This window comes from Sus scrofa, chromosome 13 (genome assembly GCF_054392235.1).
Source record: "Sus scrofa isolate SSC_HxYL_T2T_F1_AM1 chromosome 13, Sscrofa_HxYL_maternal_Yorkshire_Landrace_v2.0, whole genome shotgun sequence".
Classification (NCBI taxonomy): Eukaryota; Metazoa; Chordata; class Mammalia; order Artiodactyla; family Suidae; genus Sus; species Sus scrofa.
The window spans coordinates 80597088-80621783 of NC_139395.1; the positions used below are offsets into that span (position 1 = coordinate 80597088).

Here is a 24696-nt window from a genome sequence, read left to right on the forward strand (position 1 = left end):
TTAACCAAACTACTTAACATGGAGGGAAAACTCATAGGATATTCTGAGAGACTTTTTGGACATCTTTAGGTACTTGTAGTGAAGAGCTATTTATTCTCATCTAAAGTTTTCTTGTGAATCTTTTCTATTATTTCTTCAGATATCCCTGGCACAAGGCAGACAACTCTTAAGAGATCTTTTATCTTCCTTCTGTGCACTTAGTTTTATCATGTATGATAAGAATCTCTCTTAAATACATGATGAGATTTCTTCCTTATCTTTTCCCATTTATCTCATTCTAAGCAATGTGAAAACTTAAATAATATGTCTGTATTTTTGGTTTTTTTTTTTTGTTTTTAATGGGACTTTATTCTGTATAATCCAGGTTTTCTCATTTGTGCCCTATAGAAAGAATTAATGGGGCAGTATCCTAAAATGCTGAAGCACAAGACAAAACATACTTGACTGTGGACCTGAATGTGTTAGATTGTTTCTCTCACCATTCGATGTGTAATGACCTGGTTAATGCATTTAAAATAGGTGAACTAAATGATTTTAAATGATTATTAATAATTCTCTGCTTCTTTTCCCATTATAGCGCTGGATAAAGCAAGCCTTGGAAGAAGGGATGACTCAAACATCATCTGTACCCCAAGAGACTAGAACTCAGCACCTATACCAAAGTAATGAGAATAGTAACTCTTCTAGTATCTGCAAAGACAATGCAGGTACGTGTTTCAAACCTTTCTAAATACATGAGCAATGGTTATTTAGGGTCTACATAAAAAGTTTCAGTATGCATACTTTAAAGGTCTGCCACAGAAAAGAAATAGCACTGTTCTCTAAATAGTTACTTTATATCTGTCTTTACAGAGGAAGAGAGATCTCAAGTCAGGGATCAGTTTTCCCAGGACGACAAAGAAGGAACTAGACAGTGTACAGATAACAGCAGGAATGGTTATAAAAAGGTTAGAAATATTTAAAGTAGTAAGTTTAGGAAACCTATTGCCATAGTCAATAAGAGGGGAAATACGCAAGAAAGATGTGGAGGTGGGCACTGTTCAGGAAAGAATCAAAATTATAGGTGATTGAATTGGGTGGAACTTATTTGGAGGGGCAGGGAATGATTGAAATAAATGAGAAATTATTATGAAATGGTGATTTTCAAAGGAGTCTGCCCAGTTAGGTTTGGTTTTTTTCTTTTTTGTTTTTTTTTTTTTTTGTCTTTTATGGCTTCATACTCGGCATATGGAGATTCCCAGGCTAGGGCAGAGCTACAGCTGCCGGCCTACACCACAGCCACAGCATTGCAGGATCTGAGCCACATCTGCGACCTACATCACAGCTCAGGCATCACCAGATCCTTAACCCACTGAGTGAGGCCAGGGATGGAACCCGAAACCTCACGGTTCCTAGTTGGATTCATTTCTGCTGCACCACAGAACTCCAGTACAAATTTTTTTAGAAGGCATCACCTTGAATCCAGTTTGAAGTCCTCATGAGTTTTCAAACTAGAGAGTCATGAAAATCATCTAGTCCATCCATTGTTTTCCAGTGACACTTGGAGCGATTTTTATTGAATTTCACTTGAATGCACTGATGCATGGACTTGTGATGCCAACTTAACATTCTTTGGGATAGTCTTTTTACCAAAGTTTTCCTTGGTAATACTAGTTTAATTGAAAAGTTCCCTGTGATTTCTGTAAGTTTATCTCAGAATCAATTTTGTGAATATTATGCAATCAAAACAAAATACTAGGAGTTCCCATTGTGGCTTAGTAGTAATGAACCCAGTCTGTAAGGATGCAGGTTTGATTCCTGGCTTCGCTTAGTGGGTTAAGAATCCAGTGTTGCTGTGAGCTGTGGTGTAAGTCACAGATATGGCACAGATCTGGCATTGTAGTGGCATAGGCCAACTCCTGTACCTCTGATTTGACTCCCAGCCTGGGAACTTCCATATGCCATGGGTGTGGCCCTAAAAGTAAATAAATAAGATGCTGAGGTTCATGCAAGGCTATAGCTAACATGATAATATTTCAGATTTCCATAAAAACCACCTCATTGTTGATATTTGCTCCCTGAGTAAATGCGAACTTGAATTAAATAAGGAGATTTGTGCTAGTAATATTGACTTTATATTCAAATTCTTTTTTGTTGTTGTTTTTTGGTTTTGCCTTTTGCTAGGGCTGCTTCTCTCGGCACATGGAGATCCCCAGGCTAGGGGTCAAATCGGAGCTATAGCCACCAGCCTAGGCCAGAGCCATAGCAACGCGGGATCTGAGCCATGTCTGCAACTTACACCACAGCTCATAGCAATGCCAGATCCTTAACCTACTGAGCAAGGCCAGGGATCGAACCTGCAACCTCATGGTTCCTAGTCAGATTCATTAACCACTGTGCTACAACGGGAACTCCAGTATTGGCTTTATATTAAAATTCTGTATGATACTGGGAAAAACATAGGCTACTAAAAATAATTATTTTCAAATTATTGACTTTTTATTTTTCTGTCCCCACATTTGGATTATACTTTGTATGTTATCATATGTGTAACCTCAGGATAATAAAATCCCAGTGTAGGAGTTCCTGTCGTGGCTCAGTGGTTAATAAACCTGACTAGTATCCAAGAGGATGTAGGTTCAGTCCCTGGCCCTGCTCAATGGGGTAGGGATCTAGCATTGCCATGAGCTGTGGTGTAGGTTGCAGACTCGGCTGTGATCCCGAGTTGCTGTGGCTTTGGCGTAGGCCGGTGACTACAGCTCTGATTCACCCCCTAGCCCGGGAACCTCCATATGCTGTGGTTGCAACCCTAAAAAGACAAAAAGACAAAAATAAAATAAAATCCCAGTGTAGAAAACATCTGGAAGATAAATGACACTGTGTGTTTAAAATATCTTACCCTCTTTACCAAAAGATAAGGGAGATTTACTCAGACCAAGTTAATATAAAAAAATGCTGGTTTTGGATATTACCGAATTTGTTGGACAGCTTTTAAAGAATACGCTTATAATTTAACCAGAAATCTTCTATCTCATATACACACAGACATATGTGTATGATCTGTGTGTTTTATGTGTTGTATACGTTTAAGCAATTCATGTCCTAAATGGCAAAGACTCATAGGAAAAGTGCACTTATTACTATATGCCCTGGTTGGAATGGAATTAGGACTGTAGTCACCAACCTTTATTGAACTTCTCTCATCTCTACCAGTGAGAAATATTCAAAGAATGTACCTTGCCTTTAAGGTACAACATAGACAGAAAATATTTAATTGAAACCAAATAGTACTCAAGTGACTTGGTATACTGCTACAAGTTAGTGTAAATTCTGAAGGATTATTTTCATGTTTTGTTTTTGGTTTTGTTTCCCTCTCCAAAAGATCAAGAAAATGTAAATCAAGAAAGGGATGGCTGTGGCATAGACCAGCAGCTACAGCTACACTTCAGTCCCTAGCCTGGGAACTTCAATATGCCTCAGGTGCAGTGCTAGCTAAGAAGACGAAAAAAAGAGAGGGAGAGAAATTGGTGTAGTAGAAAAAATCTACTACAGACGTGAATTTGAATACTATCTCTATCCTTGTAAACTATGTTAGGCAAGTTATAAAACCTCTCTGAGCCTCATTACGAAATAGGTATGGGAGTTCCCTTTGTGGCTTAGTGGTTAACGAACCCAACTAGCATCCAGGAGGACATGAGTTCAATATCTGCCCTTGCTCAGTGGGTTAAGGATCTGGCATTGCCATGAGCTGTGGTGTAGGTCACAGACGAGGCTCAGATTGGTCATTGCGGTGGCTGTGGCATAGACTGGCAGCTACAGCCCCAGTTGGACCCCTAGCCTGGGGTGCTCCTTCCCTTGCTCTGCACAGACAGGTCCCTGGGAACCTGTACATAAAGCACAGTATCAGACCCTAATAGGAATTATTACTGTCATCATTCTACACAAAATTCTATTTCTTATGAAGCATTTATGAAACATTTGCAGAAATCAGTCAGAAACTAGGATACATTAAAGATTCAAAGTTCCCAGAGTCCCCTGGTGGCTTACCAATTAAGGATCTGGCATTGTCACTGCTGTGGTACAGGTTCAGTATCTGACCTAGGAACTTAGACATGCCAAAGCTCAGCCAAAAAAAAAAAAAAAAATTCTAAGTTCCTAAAAGCTTAAGTCGTATAGAAATAAAAGGTATTACTCTTGAGGCAGAGGAGGACATGATGTACATTATTTGCAAGTGAGGTGGATATATACCTAGGAGAGCCTAAATGATCATTGAAAAAATTAATATTTCAATAATACCACTAAAAGAAACATATATATGTGTGTGGCTAGGTTCCTTTGTTGTATAGCAGAAATTGGCACAACATTGTAAGTCATCTATACTTTAATAAATAATAATACCACTGGATATACAAAAATTAATAGTATTTATGTACCAAGAAAATAAATGAAGGGAAAATTTTCATTCCCAAACTTAACAAAATTAAGAAACTGCCTAGGAATAATGGTAGGGACATGTAGAATAAATCATTAGTGAGAAATATATAAGCAGCTTCTTTCCTGTCTTCATATAATTTGCATCAAACTAGCTTATTATGGTGTTTGATTCAATGATCTTAGAGGTTTATTGTAAAGTAACATATCTTTACATACAAAACAAACCCACAGAACAGACATAGAGAACAGACTTGTGGTTGCCATGGGGGTAGGGGTTAGGGAGAAGGCATCAATTGGGGGTTTGAGATTAACAGATGCAAGCTATGATATATGGCATGGATAATAAAAAGGTCCTATTGTATAGCACAGGGAACTATATTCAGTATCCTGTGATAAACCGTAATGCAGAAGAATATGAAAACAAATGTATATATGTATGTATAACCGGATCACTTTGCTGTACAGCAGAAATTAACACATTGTAAATCAACAGTACTTCCATAAAAGAAAATTCAAAAATCAAAAGAAAAAATAAACATGAAAATAAGAGGAGTTCCCGTCGTGGCGCAGTGGTTAACAAATCCGACTAGGAACCATGAGGTTGCGGGTTCGGTCCCTGCCCTTGCTCAGTGGGTTAACGATCCGGCGTTGCCGTGAGCTGTGGTGTAGGTCGCAGATGCGGCTCGGATCCCGCGTTGCTGTGGCTCTGGTGTAGGCTGGTGGCTGCAGCTCCGATTCGACCCCTGGCCTGGGAACCTCCATATGTCGCGGGAGCGGCCCAAGAAATGGCAAAAAGACAAAAAAAGAAAAGAAAATAAGAAAAAAATTGAAAAAGAATAATGATGAGGAAGTATTTCACCCAGAAGTATAAAACTAGTTTCTAATATGAAACTAGAAGCTAGTAATTAAATTAGTAGAATAGTGGTGCAATAATAGATATGTACCTATGCAACAGAATAACAAGAAACAGGCCTCGTATAAATGAAAGATTTGATAAATTATTCTGGAATTTCTGTTTCAGAGGTTGGAAAAAAACATTTCCCAAGTAAATTCTATGCACATTCAATTTGTTTCTTTTGATTATAGTTAAGTAACAATGTTTTTGTGTCTTTAGTTTTCTGAATTAATAGAGGTCAAAAATATTGGGAGAAAGGATTTGCAATAAAAATGGCAGGGGAGTAATATCTCTACTAGTAATTTAGTTAGATTTATCTTATGTATTACAAATACTTCTATTCCTTAACCTTGTAATTGTTGTTCTAGGTACTTCCTTTTTTTTTTTTTTTTTTTTGTCTTTTTGCCATTTCTTGGGCCGCTCCCGCGGCATATGGAGATTCCCAGGATAGGGGTCGAATCAGAGCTGTAGCCACCGGCCTACGCCAGAGCCACAGCAACTCGGGATCCGAGCCGCGTCTGCAACCTACACCACAGCTCATGGCAACGCCGGATCCTTAACCCACTGAGCAAGGGCAGGGACCGAACCCGCAACCTCATGGTTCCTAGTCGGATTCGTTAACCACTGCGCCACGACGGGAACTCCTCTAAGTACATATGCAGAAATAGATGTGAACCAAAATTTTTGTACAAAGTGTTAGTCTTGGGATTATCAATAATTGTAAAATACATACAGGCTTAAAACAATCTGAGTTTCAGAGTTCGCATTGTGGTGCAGCAGAAACAGTCTGACTAGGAACCATGAAGTTGCGGGTTCAATCCCCAGCCTCACTCAGTGGGTTAAGGATCTGGCGTTCTGGCGTTGCTGTGAGCTGTGGTATAGGCCAGAAGCTATAGCTGAGATTCGACCCTTAGCCTGGAAACCTCCATATGCCATGGGGGTTGTTTTTTTTTTCTTTTTTTTCGTCTTTTGTCTTTTTTAGAGCCACACCCATGGCACATGGAGGTTCCGAGGCCAGGGGGTACAATATGAGCTATAGCTGCCAGCCTACACCACAGCCACAGAAACAGGATCCAAGCCTTTGTTTGCCACCTACACCACAGCTCATGGCAATGCCAGATCATTAATCAGATCATTAATCAGAGCAAGGCCAGGGATTGAACCTCCATCCTCATGATTACTGGTTGGGTTCATTAACCACTGAGCCACAGCAGGAACTCCAAATTTGTGGTTTATCTTCTATTGCACCTGCTTTTTTATGGAATACTATACAGTAGCATTCACTCTTGATGTATTAAATTACCCCCCACGAAAAAAAAGCATTATACTACTTTTAAATTAGATTTCAGTCATCTGAATCTTGACTCTATAAGAATATTAAAAGAACAGTATATTATGACCAAATGAAAATTTTTCCCTGGAATGTAAAGGTGGTTCAATATTTGAAAATGTATTCATAAAATTAATTTACTATCCAGCTAAATGGAGGAGGGTGAGTAATAGGATAGCAAATGTGAATCTAAGAATAAATCTAATAAAATAACATACTTTGTGGTTTTTTTCTTTTACATCTATTTGAAAAGAATTGGCAGGTATGCTTCATGGTGAAACTAGTTAGGTTATATCTTTAAATGGGTTATCAGATTATCTTACTGTTACCATTCTTATTTAACAACATTTAGAATTGTTATCCATGGAGTTCCCGTCTTGGCTCAATGGTTAACGTATCCGACTAGGAACCATGAGGTTGAGGGTTTGATCCCTGGCCTCACTCAGTGGGTTAAGGATCCGGCGTTGCCATGAGCTGTGGTGTAGGTTGCAGACGCGGCTCGGATCCCGCGTTGCTGTGGCTCTGGCGTAGGCCGGTGGCTATAGCTCCGATTTGACCCCTAGCCTGGGAACCTCCATATGCCGCGGAAGCGGCCCAAGAAATGGCAAAAAAAAAAAAAAAAAAATTGTTATCCAAAGTCATTGCCGCCAAAAAAAAAAAAAAAAAAAAAAACTCTGTGATAAAAGTATTGATAAAGAGAATGTGTATGTTATTGTATACAAATAATATATTTAATTGAGAAAGCCAAGAGAATTAACTGAAAAACATGGACATCGATAGGGTAGCTAGGCACAAAAAATATGTGAACATTTTCTTATATGTTAGCAATAACATTTAGATAATATTCAGTGAGAAATACATCCAGTTCACAGTAGTAACAGGAAATAGGGAACACTGGAGCATAAACCTGATTTGAAATGTAGCAAATCTGTAATGAATAGTGATGTAAATGAAGGCATGAGTAGCTAAAAGATTATACCACTGTGCTGAATGAGAATTCTCCACAAATTATTCAGTCACCATTTGGAGGATGGGGTAATGTCAGCATAGTTGAATGATTTCTACAGTTTGTTGACATGAACAAGTATGCTGGAATAGGCAAAATATTTTGGAGAGCTAGAGTAGAATAACTGGAAGTGCCCAAACAATTTCACTAAAAAGTGGACAGAATAACATTCTGGTAGGACAAATGTTGTATTTCAAATCAGTGGAGAAATTTTGATTATGCTGCTTTATACTAAAGTATGTTCTATTTGAGTTAAATTGAAAAATTAAATATGGGGATAAACGTTAAATAGGTCAGTGTTTTTATAGTTTTGGGTTGGGATGTCAAATACATGCATCTCAGAGGCAGAAAATAAAGGAAATAGTTGATACTTGTGACTGTATAAAAGTATAAAACATTGTATAGCCAAAAAAGACTCTTAATATTAAACTATAATTGTAGCATTTTGGTCATGGTCATGGAAAGATTTTTGTTTTTATTTATTTGTTTTTTTTTCACTCCCTCAAACCATGTAGAGTTCCCAGACAGCCTATACCAGATCCTTAGGTCACTGGGCTGGGCCAGGGATTGAACCTGTGTCCAGTGTTTCAGAGATGCTACCTATCCCATTGCACCAAGTGCTCTGTGGGCACTCCACAGAGAATTTTTTTTTTTTTTATCACGACACCCATGGCATATGGAAGTTCCCAGGCCATAGATTGAGTCCGAGCCACAGCCTTTACTTACACCCTAGCTATGGCAATGCAGGATCCTTTAACCACCTTTATCAGCCCAGGTATTACGTAGTTCTGAAGGAAAATAGTAGGTTATTATCCAGTATGATTTAGACAAGAGTCAGTAAGGCCATGTCAAGAAAGAGCTCAAGATGAAAATACACCAGGATACTCGCAGTACCTTAATTTGTGGATGTGATTTCAAGTTACAAATGTATTTCAGTGTGTGGATGTTTGTTTATATAATCTTGGGAATTACTTGAGTAAAGGCTTAAAAAAAAAAGTAAAAGATGGATTTAATCACTTGAAATTTGATAATTATGTGTGGCAAAAAGAAAAATTAAACTTGAAAAAAATTTCAAATATAGTGCTATTCATCGAAAATATAGGCGTATTACAAAGTAAACTTTGGGCAAGTATCAGATCTGGGTTTTTTTGTTTGTTTGTTCGTTTTGTCTTTTTGCCTTTTCTTGGGCTGCTCCTACGGCATATGGAGGTTCCCAGGCTAGGGGTCCAATCACAGCTGCAGCCACCTGCCTATGCCAGAGCCACAGCAACGCCAGATCCTTAACCCACTGAGCAAGGCCAGGGATCGAACCCGCAACCTCATGGTTCCTAGTCGGATTCGTTAACCACTGTGCCACGACGGGAACTCCACAGTAAATATTTTAAAATAACATTATAATGCTAGGTCCAACACTGTGACTACTAAAGGCAATTTTGTAAATGATGAAGTTCATTACAGAAAAGTTACAAAGTTCAGATAAACTCTCCCATCCCCAAATCAACTTAAAGATCATTCACTTAAAATGCATTCACTGAGTTATTCAACAAAACAGATATGATACTGGAGTTCCCATTGTGGCGCAGTGGTTAACGAATCCGACTAGGAACCATGAGGTTGCGGGTTCGATCCCTGACCTTGCTCAGTGGGTTAAGGATCTGGCGTTGCCGTGAGCTGTGGTGTAGGTTGCAGACATGGCTCGGATCCCGCGTTGCTGTGGCTCTGGCGTAGGCAGGTGGCTGCAACTCTGATTAGACCCCTAGCCTGGGAACCTCCATATGCCGCAGGAGCAGCCCTAGAAAAAGGCAAAAAGACAAAAATAAGTAAATAAATAAATAATAAAATAAAATATTTACTGTTTAAAACTCTTACAGTATAAAAGGTATTCTAAATATAAGTCATGAAACACATATTTGTTTTTCTTGGCACTTTTCAAAAGGAGAAAAGAAAAAGAAAACTTAGTATCTGGAATAAAAGGAATATTCAAATAAACTTCTAATCTAGGAAAGTAAAAAATTCTGAGATATCAAAAAAGGAAAATATGTTTCTCCTTTTTTTTTTTTTTTTTTTTTTGGTCTTTTTAGGGCCATATGTGAGGCGTGTGGAAGTTCCCAGGTTAGGGGTCAAATCAGAGCTGCAGCCTCGGCCACGGCCACGCTAGGTGTGAACCACATCTCCATCCTACACTGCAGTCCACAGCAATGCCAGATCTTAACCTTGAGAGGGACCAGGGATCGAACCTAAGTCCTCATGGATACTAGTCAGGTTCATTACTGCTGAGCCACAACAGGAACTCCTTCAATATTTTTTACTTTTATTTCTTCTCTATCCATTTCAACATCTACTGCCCTAGTTCAATGCCCCCATAACTCTGTTTTAACTATTCAATTAACTCCAAAGAGTTTCCCAATGTCCACTATCATCCTAACCATTGTTGCCAGGGGATCTTCTCAAAGCATAGCTTTGATGCTGTCCCAAAACTTTCCCTCAAAGGTTTAGGATAACTGTCACTCCTTCTACCAAGCTTTGGGGATATAATTTAACCATATGATTAAGAATAAAAATGGAGGAGATCCCTGTGGCACATAGGGTTAAGGATCCAACATTGTCATTGCAGCAGCTTGAGTCACTGCTGTGGTGCAGGATCAGTCCCTCACCCGGGAACTTCCTCATGCCACAGGCACTGCCGAAACAATAGTGCTGGGTTTACAGAGTTATTCAAATTAAATGTGGTAATTCACATAAAGCACATGGTATAGTACTTGGTATGTTAATAAGCATTTGCAGCATAGCTTTTTTTTTTTTCTTTAACTAACACAGGATTACCTCTATTGAGGTTCTTAAACCTATATTAAACATGTTTTATATTTTTTTCTTATGCATTTGTATACCCCTTTAAATAGAATACATGATAACAGTTTTCCACACACACCTAGTTCACTGGTTTCCATATAGTAGGTACTAAGTAAATAAAATCACCTTGAACTGTAAATGAATAAAAGTAGATTTTTCCTCTGAGAAAGTGAGATAGGTACATTAGCCTGAGTGGTCACAAAAATTTATAGCCTTTCTTAAGTAGATGTAAAAATATAAAGAACCGCTGGAAAATAGCAAAAATATATAAAAGGAATATGGAGTTCGCATTCCAGAAGCTTGAACTGGTGACATGGCAGTTTAGTAAATGGTAATTTTTAAGATGCGTCACAGATTTGAGATTTCAGAAACTCAGTGTGAAAAATGTAAGATTATATTTTCTGCTACAAGAGGTTAACTCAGCTCCAGTCATTAAAAGTGTCACATTCATGTCATGATATTTTGGGAGGTAGAGAGTTTTGAGAATTACTTTAAGTGTGGCCATTTCTTTGGGCTTTTGGTTTTATTATAGGCATGAGACAAGAGATGAGTTATGAGCCATTATCAGCTAGAGATTAATGGCTTTACTACAAAGCCTCTCTTTAAACTGTAGTTTCAAACCTCTCATCCCAGCTTTGTATTTCACAGACTTGTTGAGCCCATTAAAGAAATGGAAGTCTCGCTATCTGATGGAACAGAATGTCACCAAGTTATTGCGGCCTCTTTCTCCAGTCACACCACCCCCTCCCAATCCAGGCTCAAAGAGCCCTCAGCTGACCACACCTGGCCCATCTCACCCAGAAGAAGAGTGTCGAAATGGATACAGCCTCATGTTCTCACCAATCACGTCTCTTACCACTGCTAGTCGCTGCAATACTCCTCTACAGTTTGAGGTGATTTGGGATTGGTGGTTGGGCGTGCTAAATATGAAGATCATCACTTGTACCTCCTCATTTAAAGTAGACGTGCAAATTTTTCCTTCCCATATTCTTTGCCCATCTTAGCAAGAATATGGGAATCCTCAGGATCATTGTGACCTATTACCTGGTAGCCTCTCATCTTGGCAGTCCCCCTACTTCCCAAAATAGGACTAGTGGTCCCACTCGTGACATTTATCTGTCTTTTGCATGCAATTCATAGTCTCCATAACTTCAGATGGTAATCATGCTAGATTTTCATCTTTACCTAACTATATGCCTTGGTTAAAATGGGCCTCTAGGACTTCTCATGTGGCTCACAACAAAATGGGCTTCCAGCTCTGTAGTAACCATTAATGACACTGGCCTGAAAGCTCTCAGGTCATACTGATTTGTTGTAACTCTGTGTCTAGGCCTTTAAATCAGTGAAATATCTTTGTTATTTTGCATTCTCATTGTAGCCTTAGTAAACTGAATTTAGAAAGCATTAGGGTATACTTTATAGCAAATTAGAGGTTTTTTTCTTACTCCAGGTTACTTTTCTTTCTTGTATTAGGAATGAGAAGTAGAAAGAGGCTACAATGTGCATTTATAAGAAGAAGATAGTTGATACCTACTCTCTTGTCAGCTGTTTCAAAAAGTTAATTCCAAATTGTTTTAGTATTCAAGTTTGAGTAACAGCAGGTTTAGGAGGTAGAATCCATGTACATTTAAAAAAAAAAAAAATGTATTGCATGTTGCTTTGATGTATAAACAGACACTATCTATTCTCAGAAAAATTTTTTTCAATAACTAAATACACTTAGGTCTAACCCTAGCTTGAACTTCTCCATATATGTTCTTCAGTGAAAGTTAATGTTCTAACCAGGCCATCCTAACTGTTCAGTTTTTATGAGCGCAAACTTTTAAATGGCTGACTCAGGTAAATAACAGTGTTGAAAACAAGATGCAGCTATTCTGTACCTAAACTAAAACATTAACTAACTTTTGGAACACACCTCTTTCTGAAATGTAACCTTCCTCATTACATTTAATTTTCAGGGTGGTTACTCTTTACCACATTCCCTGTGGCATTCTTTTTAGCCAGATTGCAAAATAGCTGATGCAGACTTTACTAACTTTAGTCTAATTGCAGTTAACTTTTCAGTTAGCAGCTAAACTTTGACAGTAAAATTTCAGGAGAAGACATATTCCTTGGGGGAAAGTAGATTATAGGAATAGGATTTCATACTTTATTATAATTCTTAGAGGTTTTATTTTAATTACATGTGAAATTAGAAGGTAAGTCACCTTCTAGAAGGGCTGAATTTAGCACTCAGTATTGGGGTAACTATTAAGCAAATATAAGGGTTTTTGGGATTTTTTTAAAATCAGTGATTATTTTAGTGATGCATAGTTGTAAGTATATTAGAATACTAAGAGGGAAAGAAAATATTTTAATAAATAGCCCATCCCTTCAAAAAGTGTAGTGCATGTTTTTACTGTTTTAGTCTCATGATTTAACTAAAGAAATTTGGCCTTTTTCAATTAAAAAAATTTCATCATCCTGACCATCTTTATCATCAATCTAATTTCCATACTCTTTCCTACATTCTAATATGTGGAGGTGGGGAGCCTTATTTCCATCCAAGACTGTGACACAGAGTCAAAGAATATCAGAAAAATGTTGCAAGATCAGCTTGATTGAGGGAAGAATATTTTTGAAAGGAAAAATGTTAAGTATTCCAAGAGAAGAATGGGAAATGCCAAGGGAATGATTTGAGGAGACATGTAGTGGAAGAGAAAAAAGATCATGAAGAAGGGAAAGCATCACAAAAAGAGTGGAAGCAGCACTGGGAGGGGGGAGGTTAAGCTTAATTAGCCTCTGCTTTCCACCAAACTACCCTTCTCTTGTCTTCTTGCCTTAAGAGCCATACCCCACCACCCATCTAATTTATACTACCACCCCACCAAGTAACAGCCAGCACCCCTGCTCTGCTAAAGCAGCCTCATTTCCCCTGCCATAGGATAGATCAGCCACCCAGGCCACAGCTGTCTAGAGGCTGTAACATTAGGAATCCCCCCCCCTTACCCCTGAACCCTTGTCACAGCTACCACCATCATTTTCTACTTTATTTACCTTTCATATTTTCCTATCTGAGCTCTCGGCACAGTTCCTATTTGATACGGGAGGGCTCACTCAGGCCAAAGCCCTAAAGGTAGCCAGGGACTTGAAGCTTGAAGTGTACACATGTGCTGCTTTGGGATTGGGTTTGTTTTGTTTTGTTTTGCTTTTTTGTTTTTGTTTTGTTTTGTTTTGTTTTGTTTTGCTTTTTCCCCTTTTCCCTCTCCCTCTTTCCTCCGAAGTATTTAATGGATTTAATATTGAAGAAATTGAAGAACCTTAGTAGAGGTGATCAGATCCAGTTGGGTTATGTTAAGTACCATCTAGCATATGAGCTAGAGAGTCCATCAGTTGTAACCCCTGTAACTGTTGTTCAAGAGAAACTGGCCATCTCCCTAGCCCTACTGGCCCCAGCATGCTAAGCAATTTCCCTGGGTAATGGTGGTGGGCCTTAGTCACACAAGAGAATGAGGAAATGTGATCAGAACAGGGTGTGGGGTGAAGTTGAAAGGTGCTCTCATGGAGGAATGAGTGGTAGAGTGCCCATCAATAACAGATACTATAGGTTGCTAATATCTCATATAACATAGAAAGATATAGAATAAAATCTTAACCAATTTAACTTTTTTGATAGCTGTTTGAGATGTTTACTTATAGCATGAAATATAACCAATGTACCTTTGAATGCTTTCAAGGACACTAAGAAGCATTTTAACAAGTCATTCTGTCCATTGAGATGAATTCTGCATTTAAACATTTCCCCTGTGCATTCTCCCTGCCCTCCCCTCCTCAAAAAAGTTGTGGCTAACCATCTATGCTTGCCTTTGCTTTATTTTTTGTTTGTTTTGTTTTGCTTTGAGTAGATGAATAACAAGATGCTTTTCCCTCCTCTAGAACATATCCTCCCCTGAGAGTTCCCCTGCGAATAGGCCCGAGTCCCTGTCACCCGAGGTAGTTATTACACCATCTCAATCACACTTGGAGGCTGAGAGTGAGTGTGCATGAGTGTGTTCTTGCGTGTGTGAGAAGGGCTGGGGTATCTGATTGAATGGGGTGATGGGCTAGAGAGTGGCTGATTGGTCACTCTAAGTTGAGTGTATCTTCCGATGTGTGACTGTGTTTACTCAGAACTCTCAATGTAGATGGAGGAAAATAAAGTAGCTGTGTATGTGTGGTGGGATTTGTTTTTTTTGTTTTTGTTGGGGGAGGGTATGGTTGAAGAGTTCTTTTAACAAAGAACAGAATTTAGAAGTCAAGTTTAAAGGAGCTGAAGATGTGGTGGGAACCTTGTTCAAGAAAATCCAACAAAGTGTGTTTGTTAAAAAAGGAAAGTTAAATCACCAGTTGGTAGGAGCTGTCTTTTGGTATTTATTATCTTGGGCCAATAAAGGAGCCACTTACGTTGGAAAAGTTAGGCAGTGATTTATACCTTATTCCAGGGTGAATGCGATAGCTCTGTTTAAATGGGTATTTTGAGCTCTGGTTGATAGATTAAGCAGCTTCTTTGGGAAGGAAGAGTCATGCCTCTCAGCTTTCTAAGGCAGCCCATGGCTTCTGTGACTCTAGCCTCAATTCTGCAGTGGTTGGGAATGGTTGCTATACAAAGGATATCTCTTAGAATATCAGTTGAGTGCTTTTCTTAGAAATCCTACTCTTTGAAAATATTAAATTCAGATTTTAGTGCTAGAATTTCTTACAAGATTTGGACAAATGTAGTAACGATTTACTCCATGAATCCACGTGGAGCATTTTTTTCTCTTGAAAATTGTAGTCTCTCTGAACTGTTAACCCCACACCCTCCCAGTAAAAAATTAGTGCTAAACAGGTGACCAAATCCTGAATGAGTAGGATTTTATAGATCTGTGTGAAACTGAAGAAGATTGTGGTCTTAGTGTACTAGAGGTTTTCTGGATGTTTTTTACTCTATCTTGTAATAGATTTAAAACTCTTTCTTCTCAGTTGCTAAAGATTCTCAGCTTAATTTGGAGGCTGACATGGTATATAGTATCTGGGTTTCTGGTCCTTTTCTTTCTAGAGAGTTAGCTTTAGTTGACATAGTGGCAGAAAATCTTGATGTTCAGAGGTAATTATGACCATATAGATGGGTTTATTTTTGGTACATTTCAGCATTTCACGTGCTCTGCAGTGATGAGCATTAGTGGTCTTGTGGTGTGTTGACATACATTAGAGGATGCAGAAAGAAGAATTGAGTGGCCAGAAAGTTTTATGAGAAACACACCTACTTAATAGTGAAAGCGAGTGAAGAACTGATTGGTTGATGTCTTCAACTAACACCATTCTCTTTTTCTAAACCAATAACTTAAGTACTAGACTTCTCGTCTACTTTGTATTTTCTTTCACCTTTCCCCTCCTCCCACCTTCCATCAATATTAGTTTAGAAATGAGTAAAACAGAAACCAGTTATCCTAAGACACCCTTTTCACCTCTGTAGCATCCATGGGGCTCAGGTAAAACCCTGATAATACTGCCAGTAGCTGAATGTAGTACAAGGTGACTCAACAAACCTGATGAAAGGCTAAGCAGGCAAAACTGTCACATTTGGCCAATTATCTAATTCTGACTTTCCCAGTATTCTCATCCAGAAAGATTTTCAAGAAATTTGGGAAAGGCCAGGGTTCTTTGGTCATCTGGCATATATACACTGGTGCTACATGGGACCTATACAGATGTTAATGACTTTCTCTCTTTTACTTCTATGCCTCTTTCCTTGTTCACCTGTGCCCCCTCCCCCATTTCCCTTCTTTTCTGCCCTTTGACTTTTGCCTTTCTCCCCCACCCCATTTCTCCAATGATTTTTATTCTTTCAGCTTTGTCACCGGAAAGACCTGGACTTGACAAAAGTAGGCTACCTTGACTCCAACACTAACAGCTGTGCTGACAGACCTTCCCTGATCAACTCAGGTCATTCTGACCTGGCTCCTCATCCTTCTGTTGGGCCCACCTCTGAGACCAGCTTTGCAAGCAGGACTGGAGATGGACATCAGACCCTTGTGAGAAACTCGGACCAGGCATTTCGGACAGAGTTTAACTTGATGTATGCCTACTCTCCATTGAATGCTATGCCTCGAGCAGATGGATTATATCGAGGATCTCCCCTAGTAGGGGATAGGAAGCCTTTACATTTGGATGGGGGCTATTGTTCCCCTGCAGAAGGGTTTCCCAGCAGATATGAACATGGTTTTATGAAAGACCTCTCTCGTGGATCCATGTCACCTGGAGGTGAAAGGGCTTGTGACGGAGTCCCATCTGCCCCCCAGAACCCACCACAAAGGAAAAAGGTAAGTGTTTCACATTTTATAGGCCTTTTTGAAGAACATTAACTGAGTAAGTCAGTAGATTTTTACTGAGGTACCACTATGTTTTCAGCACTGTTCTCAGTGTAATGAAAACAAAGATAAGTCGTGGTTTCAGCATGTCCATTGGAAGACTTTTAATACAATTTCATGAGTGTTGTAAATATTCACCACATTTAAATGCCTACCATGTATGTGCTGTAGTCTTGGCTAGGCAATTCAAAGGATAAAGCATTGAAAAGGAATAATGCTACTTAATGTACTTTGTTTTTGCTACACTGTGCAGTGGCTTGATATGGGATCTTGGCTCCCAGACAAGGGATTGAACCTGGGCTGCATTATGAAAGTCCTAACAATTGGGACCACACCATGAAACTCCCTTGTGGCACTTTTCATGTTTTAGGTACTTACTTCTGCATTTAATCTCACAATAATCCTGTAAAATGAGTAATTTCCCATTTTGCAGATGATGAAATTAAGGCAAGTCAAATAACTTGCCCAGGGTCACACAGCTAGTACATGGAAGAGCCAGGACATTACCCAGGTCTCTCTGATTCCAGATTGCATGTTCTTGTTGCCACCATGCTGTATCGTATCCCCTTCTAGGTTCTGCCCTCATGAAGCTGATAGCAAGTGAGACTGAGCTTAGCAGGTAATTATATTAATAATGATAGACACTCCAAAGGAGTTGTTGAGATGTGATGAGAACAACTTAACAGTGGAACATAGCCAAGTTGGATATATGGAGGGAACTTTGAGAACAAATGAGGCTTGTAGCCAAGTTTAAGGGGTAGTAGAGTGAAAGGTGGCAGATCACTGATTTGGCTAATCTCGAATGATAAATTTGAGGAAGTGAAGATGTTACAGAAGAAAGAGCAGAAATGAGCAACTATGTAACACTCCATAGATTGAGCACCAGGGATACAATGTGGTTGCTGTTGAATGTTGCTATGGTGTCATATGAAAAGTGAGGAGAGTCTGGAGGAGAATACAGAGAGGGCCAGACAGTAGAGAGCTGGTGTGGGGCCTGCCTTGTAACAAGTAATCCTGTTCTAGGAGTCACAAAGCCAAAAAGATGCTTTTTGTGTCAGTGGTTTTCAACTAGGGGCATTTGGAAATACATGGAAGTATTTTGAGTTTTTACAACTTCTATTTACTGGTCAGAGCTAGAGATGCTTAATGTTCTCTGTGTGACAGTCTCAAATAATTGCAGAATATCTGTGGTACTCTTGTTGAAATGTAGCCTAGTGGTTGTTTTTTTTTTTGTTGTTTTGTTTTGTTTTTTTTGTCATTACAACGAATTATTAACTTTTTTCCAAGATTGTGCATAGAAAATGCATGCACAAAGTTATCTTTGCAATTTTGTTATATTTTGTGTTTGAACATAAAAATGAGACACCTTGAACATAAAAATGAGACACCTAAGCCGATAGAAGGAGGAAACACTGGTAGATAGTTTGGAATAAAATAACATTGGGTTTCGGAGACTGTCGCATGAATAGTATTGACTATCAGTAACAAAAATGGAAACAGTCGTTGGGTTTTATTCATTATGTGCAAAAGAGGTTGGAATCATGATTTGTTATTTCAGAAATATTAAAAATATAGGGCAAGCCTAGTTTTTACCCTCATAGAACATATAGTTTACAAATATATTAGAATATACTAGACATTGTAAAAGGTCAGCAGCCTCTGTGTTCACAGTGTGCTATGGCAGCAGAGAGGAGATGGACTAGCAGGCGAGGGAGAGGAGTCCTTTTGGGGCAGTCAGGAAAGAATAAAGGAGATAAATGGTGAGAGAGGAAGGAGTTTCCAAGTAAAAGTTTTCTGGTGCTGACTTGCTGAAATGTAAACAGAAAATCATTTCCTGGCTCCCTTTACATTAGTTTCCTTATGTGTAAAACAAAAACAGTAATAAAGCCCTAGTATATCTTGAAAAATTGAGCACACTTTAAAACTCTGAAGCATTGCCTTTTTAAAAAAAACAAGTAACTCCAGGGATTCCTATGGAGTGAGGAAGAACTGTTTGAAACACTGGGAGACCTTTTCAGCTATACAAACTCCCAACTCTTCACCTTCCCTTTTCTAGGTGCTGTACCACTGTTGCAAATAACTATGACAGCACACTTCTATTACTGGGAACTGTGAGGCAACAGGTTTTTTGGAAGGTGTAGTAAAGGTTGAGGTGTTCTGGTGAATGCCATTTTCAAAAATATCTCCTAATATATTGTTTTCCTGACCCATATTTGACTCTTTTTTTTTTTTTTTGCTTTTTAGGGCTGCACCCATAGCATATAGAGGTTCCCAGGCTAGGGATCTAATCAGAGCTACAGCTGCCAGCCACAGCCACAGCAATACCAGATCCAAGCCACATCTGTGACCTGCACCACAGCTCACAGCAATGCTGGATCCTTAACTCACTGAGCCAAGGCCAGGGATTGAACACACAACATCACGGTTCCTAGTCAGATTTGTTTCTGCTGCACCATGATGGGAACTCCATTTTTTGACTAATTTAAATATTTAGCTGTGCTCAGATGTTTCTCACACCTGGAAAAAGTCACCTGTTGGTGCCTGCTTTGTTTACATGGCTTGCTAGTGGTTTACTATGGTCCCGTCCTCTTTCGCCATTGCTAGTGATCCACTAATGATGTCTAGCTACAGTCTTGTTTCTTGTTTCCTTCCTAGGTATCCCTGCTGGAGTACCGCAAAAGGAAACAAGAAGCCAAGGAAAATTCTGCTGGTGGGGGAGGCGACTCTGCACAGAGCAAAAGCAAGTCTGCAGGAGCGGGGCAAGGCAGCAGTAACTCACTTTCTGACACTGGTGCCCATGGTGTGCAGGGATCCTCAGCCCGAACCCCATCTTCCCCTCATAAAAAGTTCTCCCCATCTCATTCCTCTATGTCTCATTTGGAGGCGGTAAGCCCATCAGATTCCAGAGGCACTTCATCTCACTGCAGACCTCAAGAGAATATCAGCAGTAGGTGGTAAGTGTATGTTTAATGCTTTACTGATTAAATTAAGGAGGGATGTGTACATCTAGGCTGGCTCCCAGTTTTACCTAAAATATATGGGAATGCTTATCTGAGAAAGCCAGCCGAAAGCCAGCCAACAGTGCCACTTACCCTATTCAGCTGATTTAATAGTGTCAGCCATAATCCCTAGCCTTACAGAAGCAAAGAATTGCCACCAAGCCTGCAGAACAAGATGTTGGACAGCATATAGTTGTGGACACAGAGGAGCTATTTTATTTGCTGGGCACTAACACTGCCTCTTCTGTTTTCTCATTTCTTGTGAAAGGTAAGTCAGGAGTTCAGTTCAGTTCCACTTAAATTAACAACAGATGTCTCAGTTCCACGTGGCTAGCATATACAGAGAGAAGTGACATGTTCTGAAAGGAATTGTCTGATTTAGAGGAGACCACAAATAAATAAACAGTACTAGTCTCAAGTACTGAGTATCAAATGAATGAAATAAAGAATGAGGCATTTCATTCAATGAATCAATGAAGTCTGAGAAAGAAGAGACATGGCTCTAATGATTAATTTTCATTAATCTGTTAAACTACTACATGCCAGGCACATGACTTCAGAGAAGATAAAATTTAGCATATTAAGATGGGGATTAAAAGAGATACACATCTTTAAATCCTCCTTTTCCTTGATTGCTTTTTCTTTTCAAGTGTTTGTTGTTCTGCGCCTGGCATAGCTTGAGGCAGAAAAGAATACCTTGTTTTAAATTGGTCCTACAGAAAAATAATGTTTAAAAAGAGGGTGTCTCAAGAGAATCTGTTGTATAGCCCTTTTGTCAGAGCTTTGTTTGTTCTAGACTCTTGACTCTGAAGTCCTTTAACATAAACCGTCACCTTTTGCCTTCACAGGATGGTTCCCACATCAGTAGAAAGACTCCGAGAAGGAGGGAGCATCCCCAAGGTCCTCCGAAGCAGTGTGAGGGTGGCCCAGAAAGGAGAGCCTTCCCCCACGTGGGAGAGTAACATCACAGAAAAAGACTCAGGTGAGCCCATGGCCTTCTCCTGCCAACCAGGTTCAGGGACACATGAGCACCAAATGCTGGGCTGAGGTGAGTTTCTTTCTTAGGCACTTGGGCTCCCCTGTGTGCAGAGTTTCCAGTATAGTCTTGCTTTCACTCTTTGGGGCTATAGCATTCTTAAGATCTAGCATTGCTTGCTCTCTGTCTGCTCTTTTTTCCCAAAGGATATCTTTCTGTAACTCATCTCTCCAAAGGCCTGGAAATCACCCTGATGAAGGATGAAGAGAAAGGAGGAGACAGGAATCAGATCAAGCTTTTAAAATAGCCCATAATTAGGAGTTCCCTGGTGACTCAGTGGGTTAAGGACTCTGATGTTGCCACTGCTGTGGCACGGGTTTGATCCCTGGCCCAGGAACTTCTGCATGCCGCGGGCGCGGCCCAAAAAAAAAAAAAGCCCATGATCATTTCTTTTGCCCTTCTGGCATGCTGCACTTAACCTGATTTGTCAGAAAGAAAGCAGCATGTGTTGGTGCTGGCATTGGTGACTTGAATGAACAATGGCTCTCTCTCACTTATTGTAAAAAAATGAGTTTATTTCATATTACCTTCCAGACCCTACTGATGGTGAAGGCCCAGAGACACTGAGCTCAGCACTCTCTAAAGGAGCAGCCGTTTACAGCCCTTCCCGATACAGCTACCAGGTGAGACGAGAAAGTGCTCATCTCTGGGCATAGGAATTTGTTCTGGGTTCCAAATGTTGTGTGATCCTGGCCATCCTTTGCAGTTGAGATGCCGTCTTTGCATATAGTTTCAGCAGCCTTGGAAATATGTCATCATCTGCTCATCTTCAGGTAATAAGTCATGCCAGAAAAATTGTGACCAAAGGCAGCCATTTTACTGTCTTTGTTAATCCTAAAAAGAACAGATGGCTAAGAAGATGAAGAAGAAGAAGAAGAAAGTAGGGTATTTTAAATATTCACAAGCCTAAATGGCTTAAGTAGGGACTTTTTCACCTCCTTATGCTTTTCCTCCCAACTCTTTCTAGCTCCTGCAGTGTGATAGTCCACGGACAGAATCACAAAGCCTCCTTCAACAGAGTTCCTCCCCCTTTAGAGGACATCCCACCCAGTCTCCAGGATACAGTTATCGAACTACTGCACTGAGACCTGGGAACCCCCCTTCTCATGGTTCTTCAGAATCCTCCCTCTCTTCTACGTCCTATTCCAGCCCCGCCCACCCTGTGTCCACAGACTCGTTGGCCCCATTTACGGGGACACCAGGGTATTATAGCAGCCAGCCACATTCTGGAAACAGCACCGGCAGCAGTCTTCCAAGGAGGAGCTGCCCTTCTAGTGCTGCTAGCCCTACCCCACAGGGCCCCTCAGACTCGCCGACCTCAGACTCGGTTTCCCAGTCCAGCACAGGAACTCTGAGTTCCACCTCCTTTGCTCAGAACTCTAGGTCGTCATTGCCATCAGACTTCCGGACTATCAGTCTGCCCAGTGCTGGGCAGTCAGCTGCCTACCAGGCCTCCAGGGTATCTGCGGTTTCCAATTCACAGCACTACCCACACCGAGGGAGTGGGGGTGTGCACCAGTACCGGCTCCAGCCACTGCAGGGGTCGGGGGTCAAGACTCAGACAGGACTTTCCTAGGGCTTCTGGATTTGGGCAAACAGAACTGAATGAGCCCATAGCTGCTTCCTTCCAGCTGCCTCTGGAACCTAGGCCGAGCATATTGCTGAGGAAGGGGGTACAAGGTGCCAGAGGATTGGGTCTGGTCGACAAGAAACAAGACTTATGGTCGCGACTGGCTCTGGCCTTGGAGAAAGATGTAAATCTTGTCTGAAGCAGAGACTATAAAGAAGTTTCTCCCTGCTGTTAAGGGTACATTGTTGACAAGCAAATGGTGTTTCGGTTAGTAACGGTTCTAAGTGCAATGAGTTGTGTTGAAGCCTCCATCTCCCATCCTTGCCTGTAACCTGAAGTCACTTGTGCAGTGAGGATATCTTTTTAAATCAAAAAAAAAAAAAGTTTTCAAAGGAAAAAGTGAAAAGAGCCAATCTCAAAGCCCCAAGCCATCTGAGTAGTGTTAGGGTTTTATGCACTTAAGAAAAAAGGTAGGTATGTAAATGTTCACCCTAAGACAACCATTCCAAAAGCAAGTATCTGGCCAAGATGTTTCCACCAAGAATATTCCCTCTTTTTGTCTTAAAAACATCAAGAAGAAAACGGATAGTGAAGCTTGGAATGTGCTCTGACTGAGGGGTGCCTGGATCTCTGAAGAAGAGCTCATGTTCAACTCTTGATTATTCAGGAGCGGATTATCCTAGTAGGTTGTCTGAGCCTCCAGCTGGTACCATCCATTTCACAGCTCAGTAACCCATGAAGTAAGTAGGCGAAGAAAAGGTATACATAACTGAGATGTGCCAATTGCGTTGCTACTTATCAGCTGTTGGCAATAAATTTGATTAGGAAGGGTCCCCCATGCTTTGGGAATTGTTTGAATTTTATTTTTTCTACTCCCCATTAATCAGGAGTTAACGATCCCCTGAGTAGGACCGCCTCCATGATTAGGGAGCATGCACTCGTGACTGCAGGGTAAGAGTGGAAAGACATGTTTGTGGAGTGGCACCGACAGGACTGTGATTGTGTGTGGGCATGGCCCACGTTCCTTTGGGGGATGCTTCTTTGAGAGTGGCCTAGGTGAGAGTATTCTAAAGCCACCCACACACCTACACTGTTCTGGATGAGAGACGAGAGCAGACTGGCTTCTCCCCATCAGTGCATTGTGCCTGTTGTACACCCCTGGAGTAGCCCTGGAGCCAGCCAGGTGGGGTACACAATCTTTTTAAATTCCATACGGTTGCCAGCTTATTTCTTTCACTTGTTTACTGTAATATCTGGTGTGTTTTTATTTATCTAATTTTGTATTCAGTTATAACCATGGTAGGGGTAGCAAATATATGACAGGTGTAATCCCTGGTGCTGCAGTGGACCTTCTTTCTTTTGGACAAGATAATACTGTGAGTCTCCCTCCTTCCTTCCCTCCAGTTTGTTTTCTCCTTTTTTCCCTAGCCTCTTGCATCCCCTTCCTTTCTACCCTCTCCTACAACTATCATATGCACAGTCTTCTCTCTTTGTGTGTGACTGTTACAAAATTTCACTTTTTCAAAATTGAAATCAGGTGTTTGCTCAAATGAGGGGAGATTTTTTTTTTTTTTCTTTTTTTAAATGCTGAGACATCAGCAGAATACTTTTCTTTCTGATGTTTCCCCCACAAAACCCATCAGTCTGGGAGAGAGTTGGGAATGGAAATCATGTTGCCTGGGATGCTGGTTTCTTTGTATATTATATAAAACGTATGTAAATGTCTCTCCATTTGAGCTGGGGTTTGCATTCTCCCCTTGGCTATTAACCAGGGGGAGAGGCCAGCGGGCAGGCGGCCCTCACCCTGCCTGGCACGTGCAGAGACCCCAGCCACTCTGTGTGGGCAGGGTGCTGTCAAGACCAGACCTCTGGGGGGGGTGGGGGCGGGGGGTGGGGGGAACTCTTGGAAGGGAAGAAGTATCACTTCTTTCTCAAGTGGAGTGTTTACACCTTGCTGTAACATTTGAACTTTCACAAGAGATGTAATAATTTTGATAATAAAATTCTTAACCATAATAATCATAAGTTGAGAACTTTGTCCAATTTTGTGACCTTGCCTTGCCTGGTTTTCCTAACCCTGTCCTTAAGTGAAGAAAGCAAAATGGATACATGTTCAAGAGGGTGCTCTTGGTAGAGTTGTTTTGCCCATAATGGGCCCAGGAATACGGATTGATCTTCCTTCACACCCTTTTTTTTTTCTTTTTTTTTTTTTCTTTTTTTCTTTTTTAC

General features: G+C 40.3%; 1 protein-coding gene and 1 long non-coding RNA gene across 51 annotated transcripts in view; both read left to right on the forward strand.

Moving 5' to 3' along the window:
• SETD5 (SET domain containing 5) overlaps positions 1 to 24492 on the forward strand; it is a 94278-nt gene extending 69786 nt beyond the window's left edge. For 26 of the 50 annotated variants that reach the window (XM_084989300.1, XM_084989310.1, XM_084989269.1 and 23 more), the window contains 7 exons: positions 578 to 707; positions 11143 to 11387; positions 16344 to 16814; positions 19518 to 19816; positions 20710 to 20843; positions 21432 to 21520; positions 21865 to 24492. In XM_084989300.1, the coding sequence (XP_084845426.1) occupies positions 578 to 707; positions 11143 to 11387; positions 16344 to 16814; positions 19518 to 19816; positions 20710 to 20843; positions 21432 to 21520; positions 21865 to 22473 (1977 nt within the window). In that variant the 3' untranslated portion in view covers positions 22474 to 24492. Of the gene's footprint in view, positions 1 to 577; positions 708 to 11142; positions 11388 to 14409; positions 14467 to 16343; positions 16815 to 19517; positions 19817 to 20709; positions 20844 to 21431; positions 21521 to 21864 lie in introns of all 50 variants that reach the window. The other 24 variants (XM_084989265.1, XM_084989272.1, XM_084989295.1 and 21 more) reach the window with 1 other exon arrangement.
• Positions 2937 to 8697, forward strand: LOC146397422 (uncharacterized). The gene is made up of 2 exons (XR_014823747.1): positions 2937 to 5082; positions 7124 to 8697. It is a non-coding gene; the product is annotated as an uncharacterized LOC146397422 (long non-coding RNA).
• Positions 24493 to 24696: the final 204 nt, after the last annotated feature.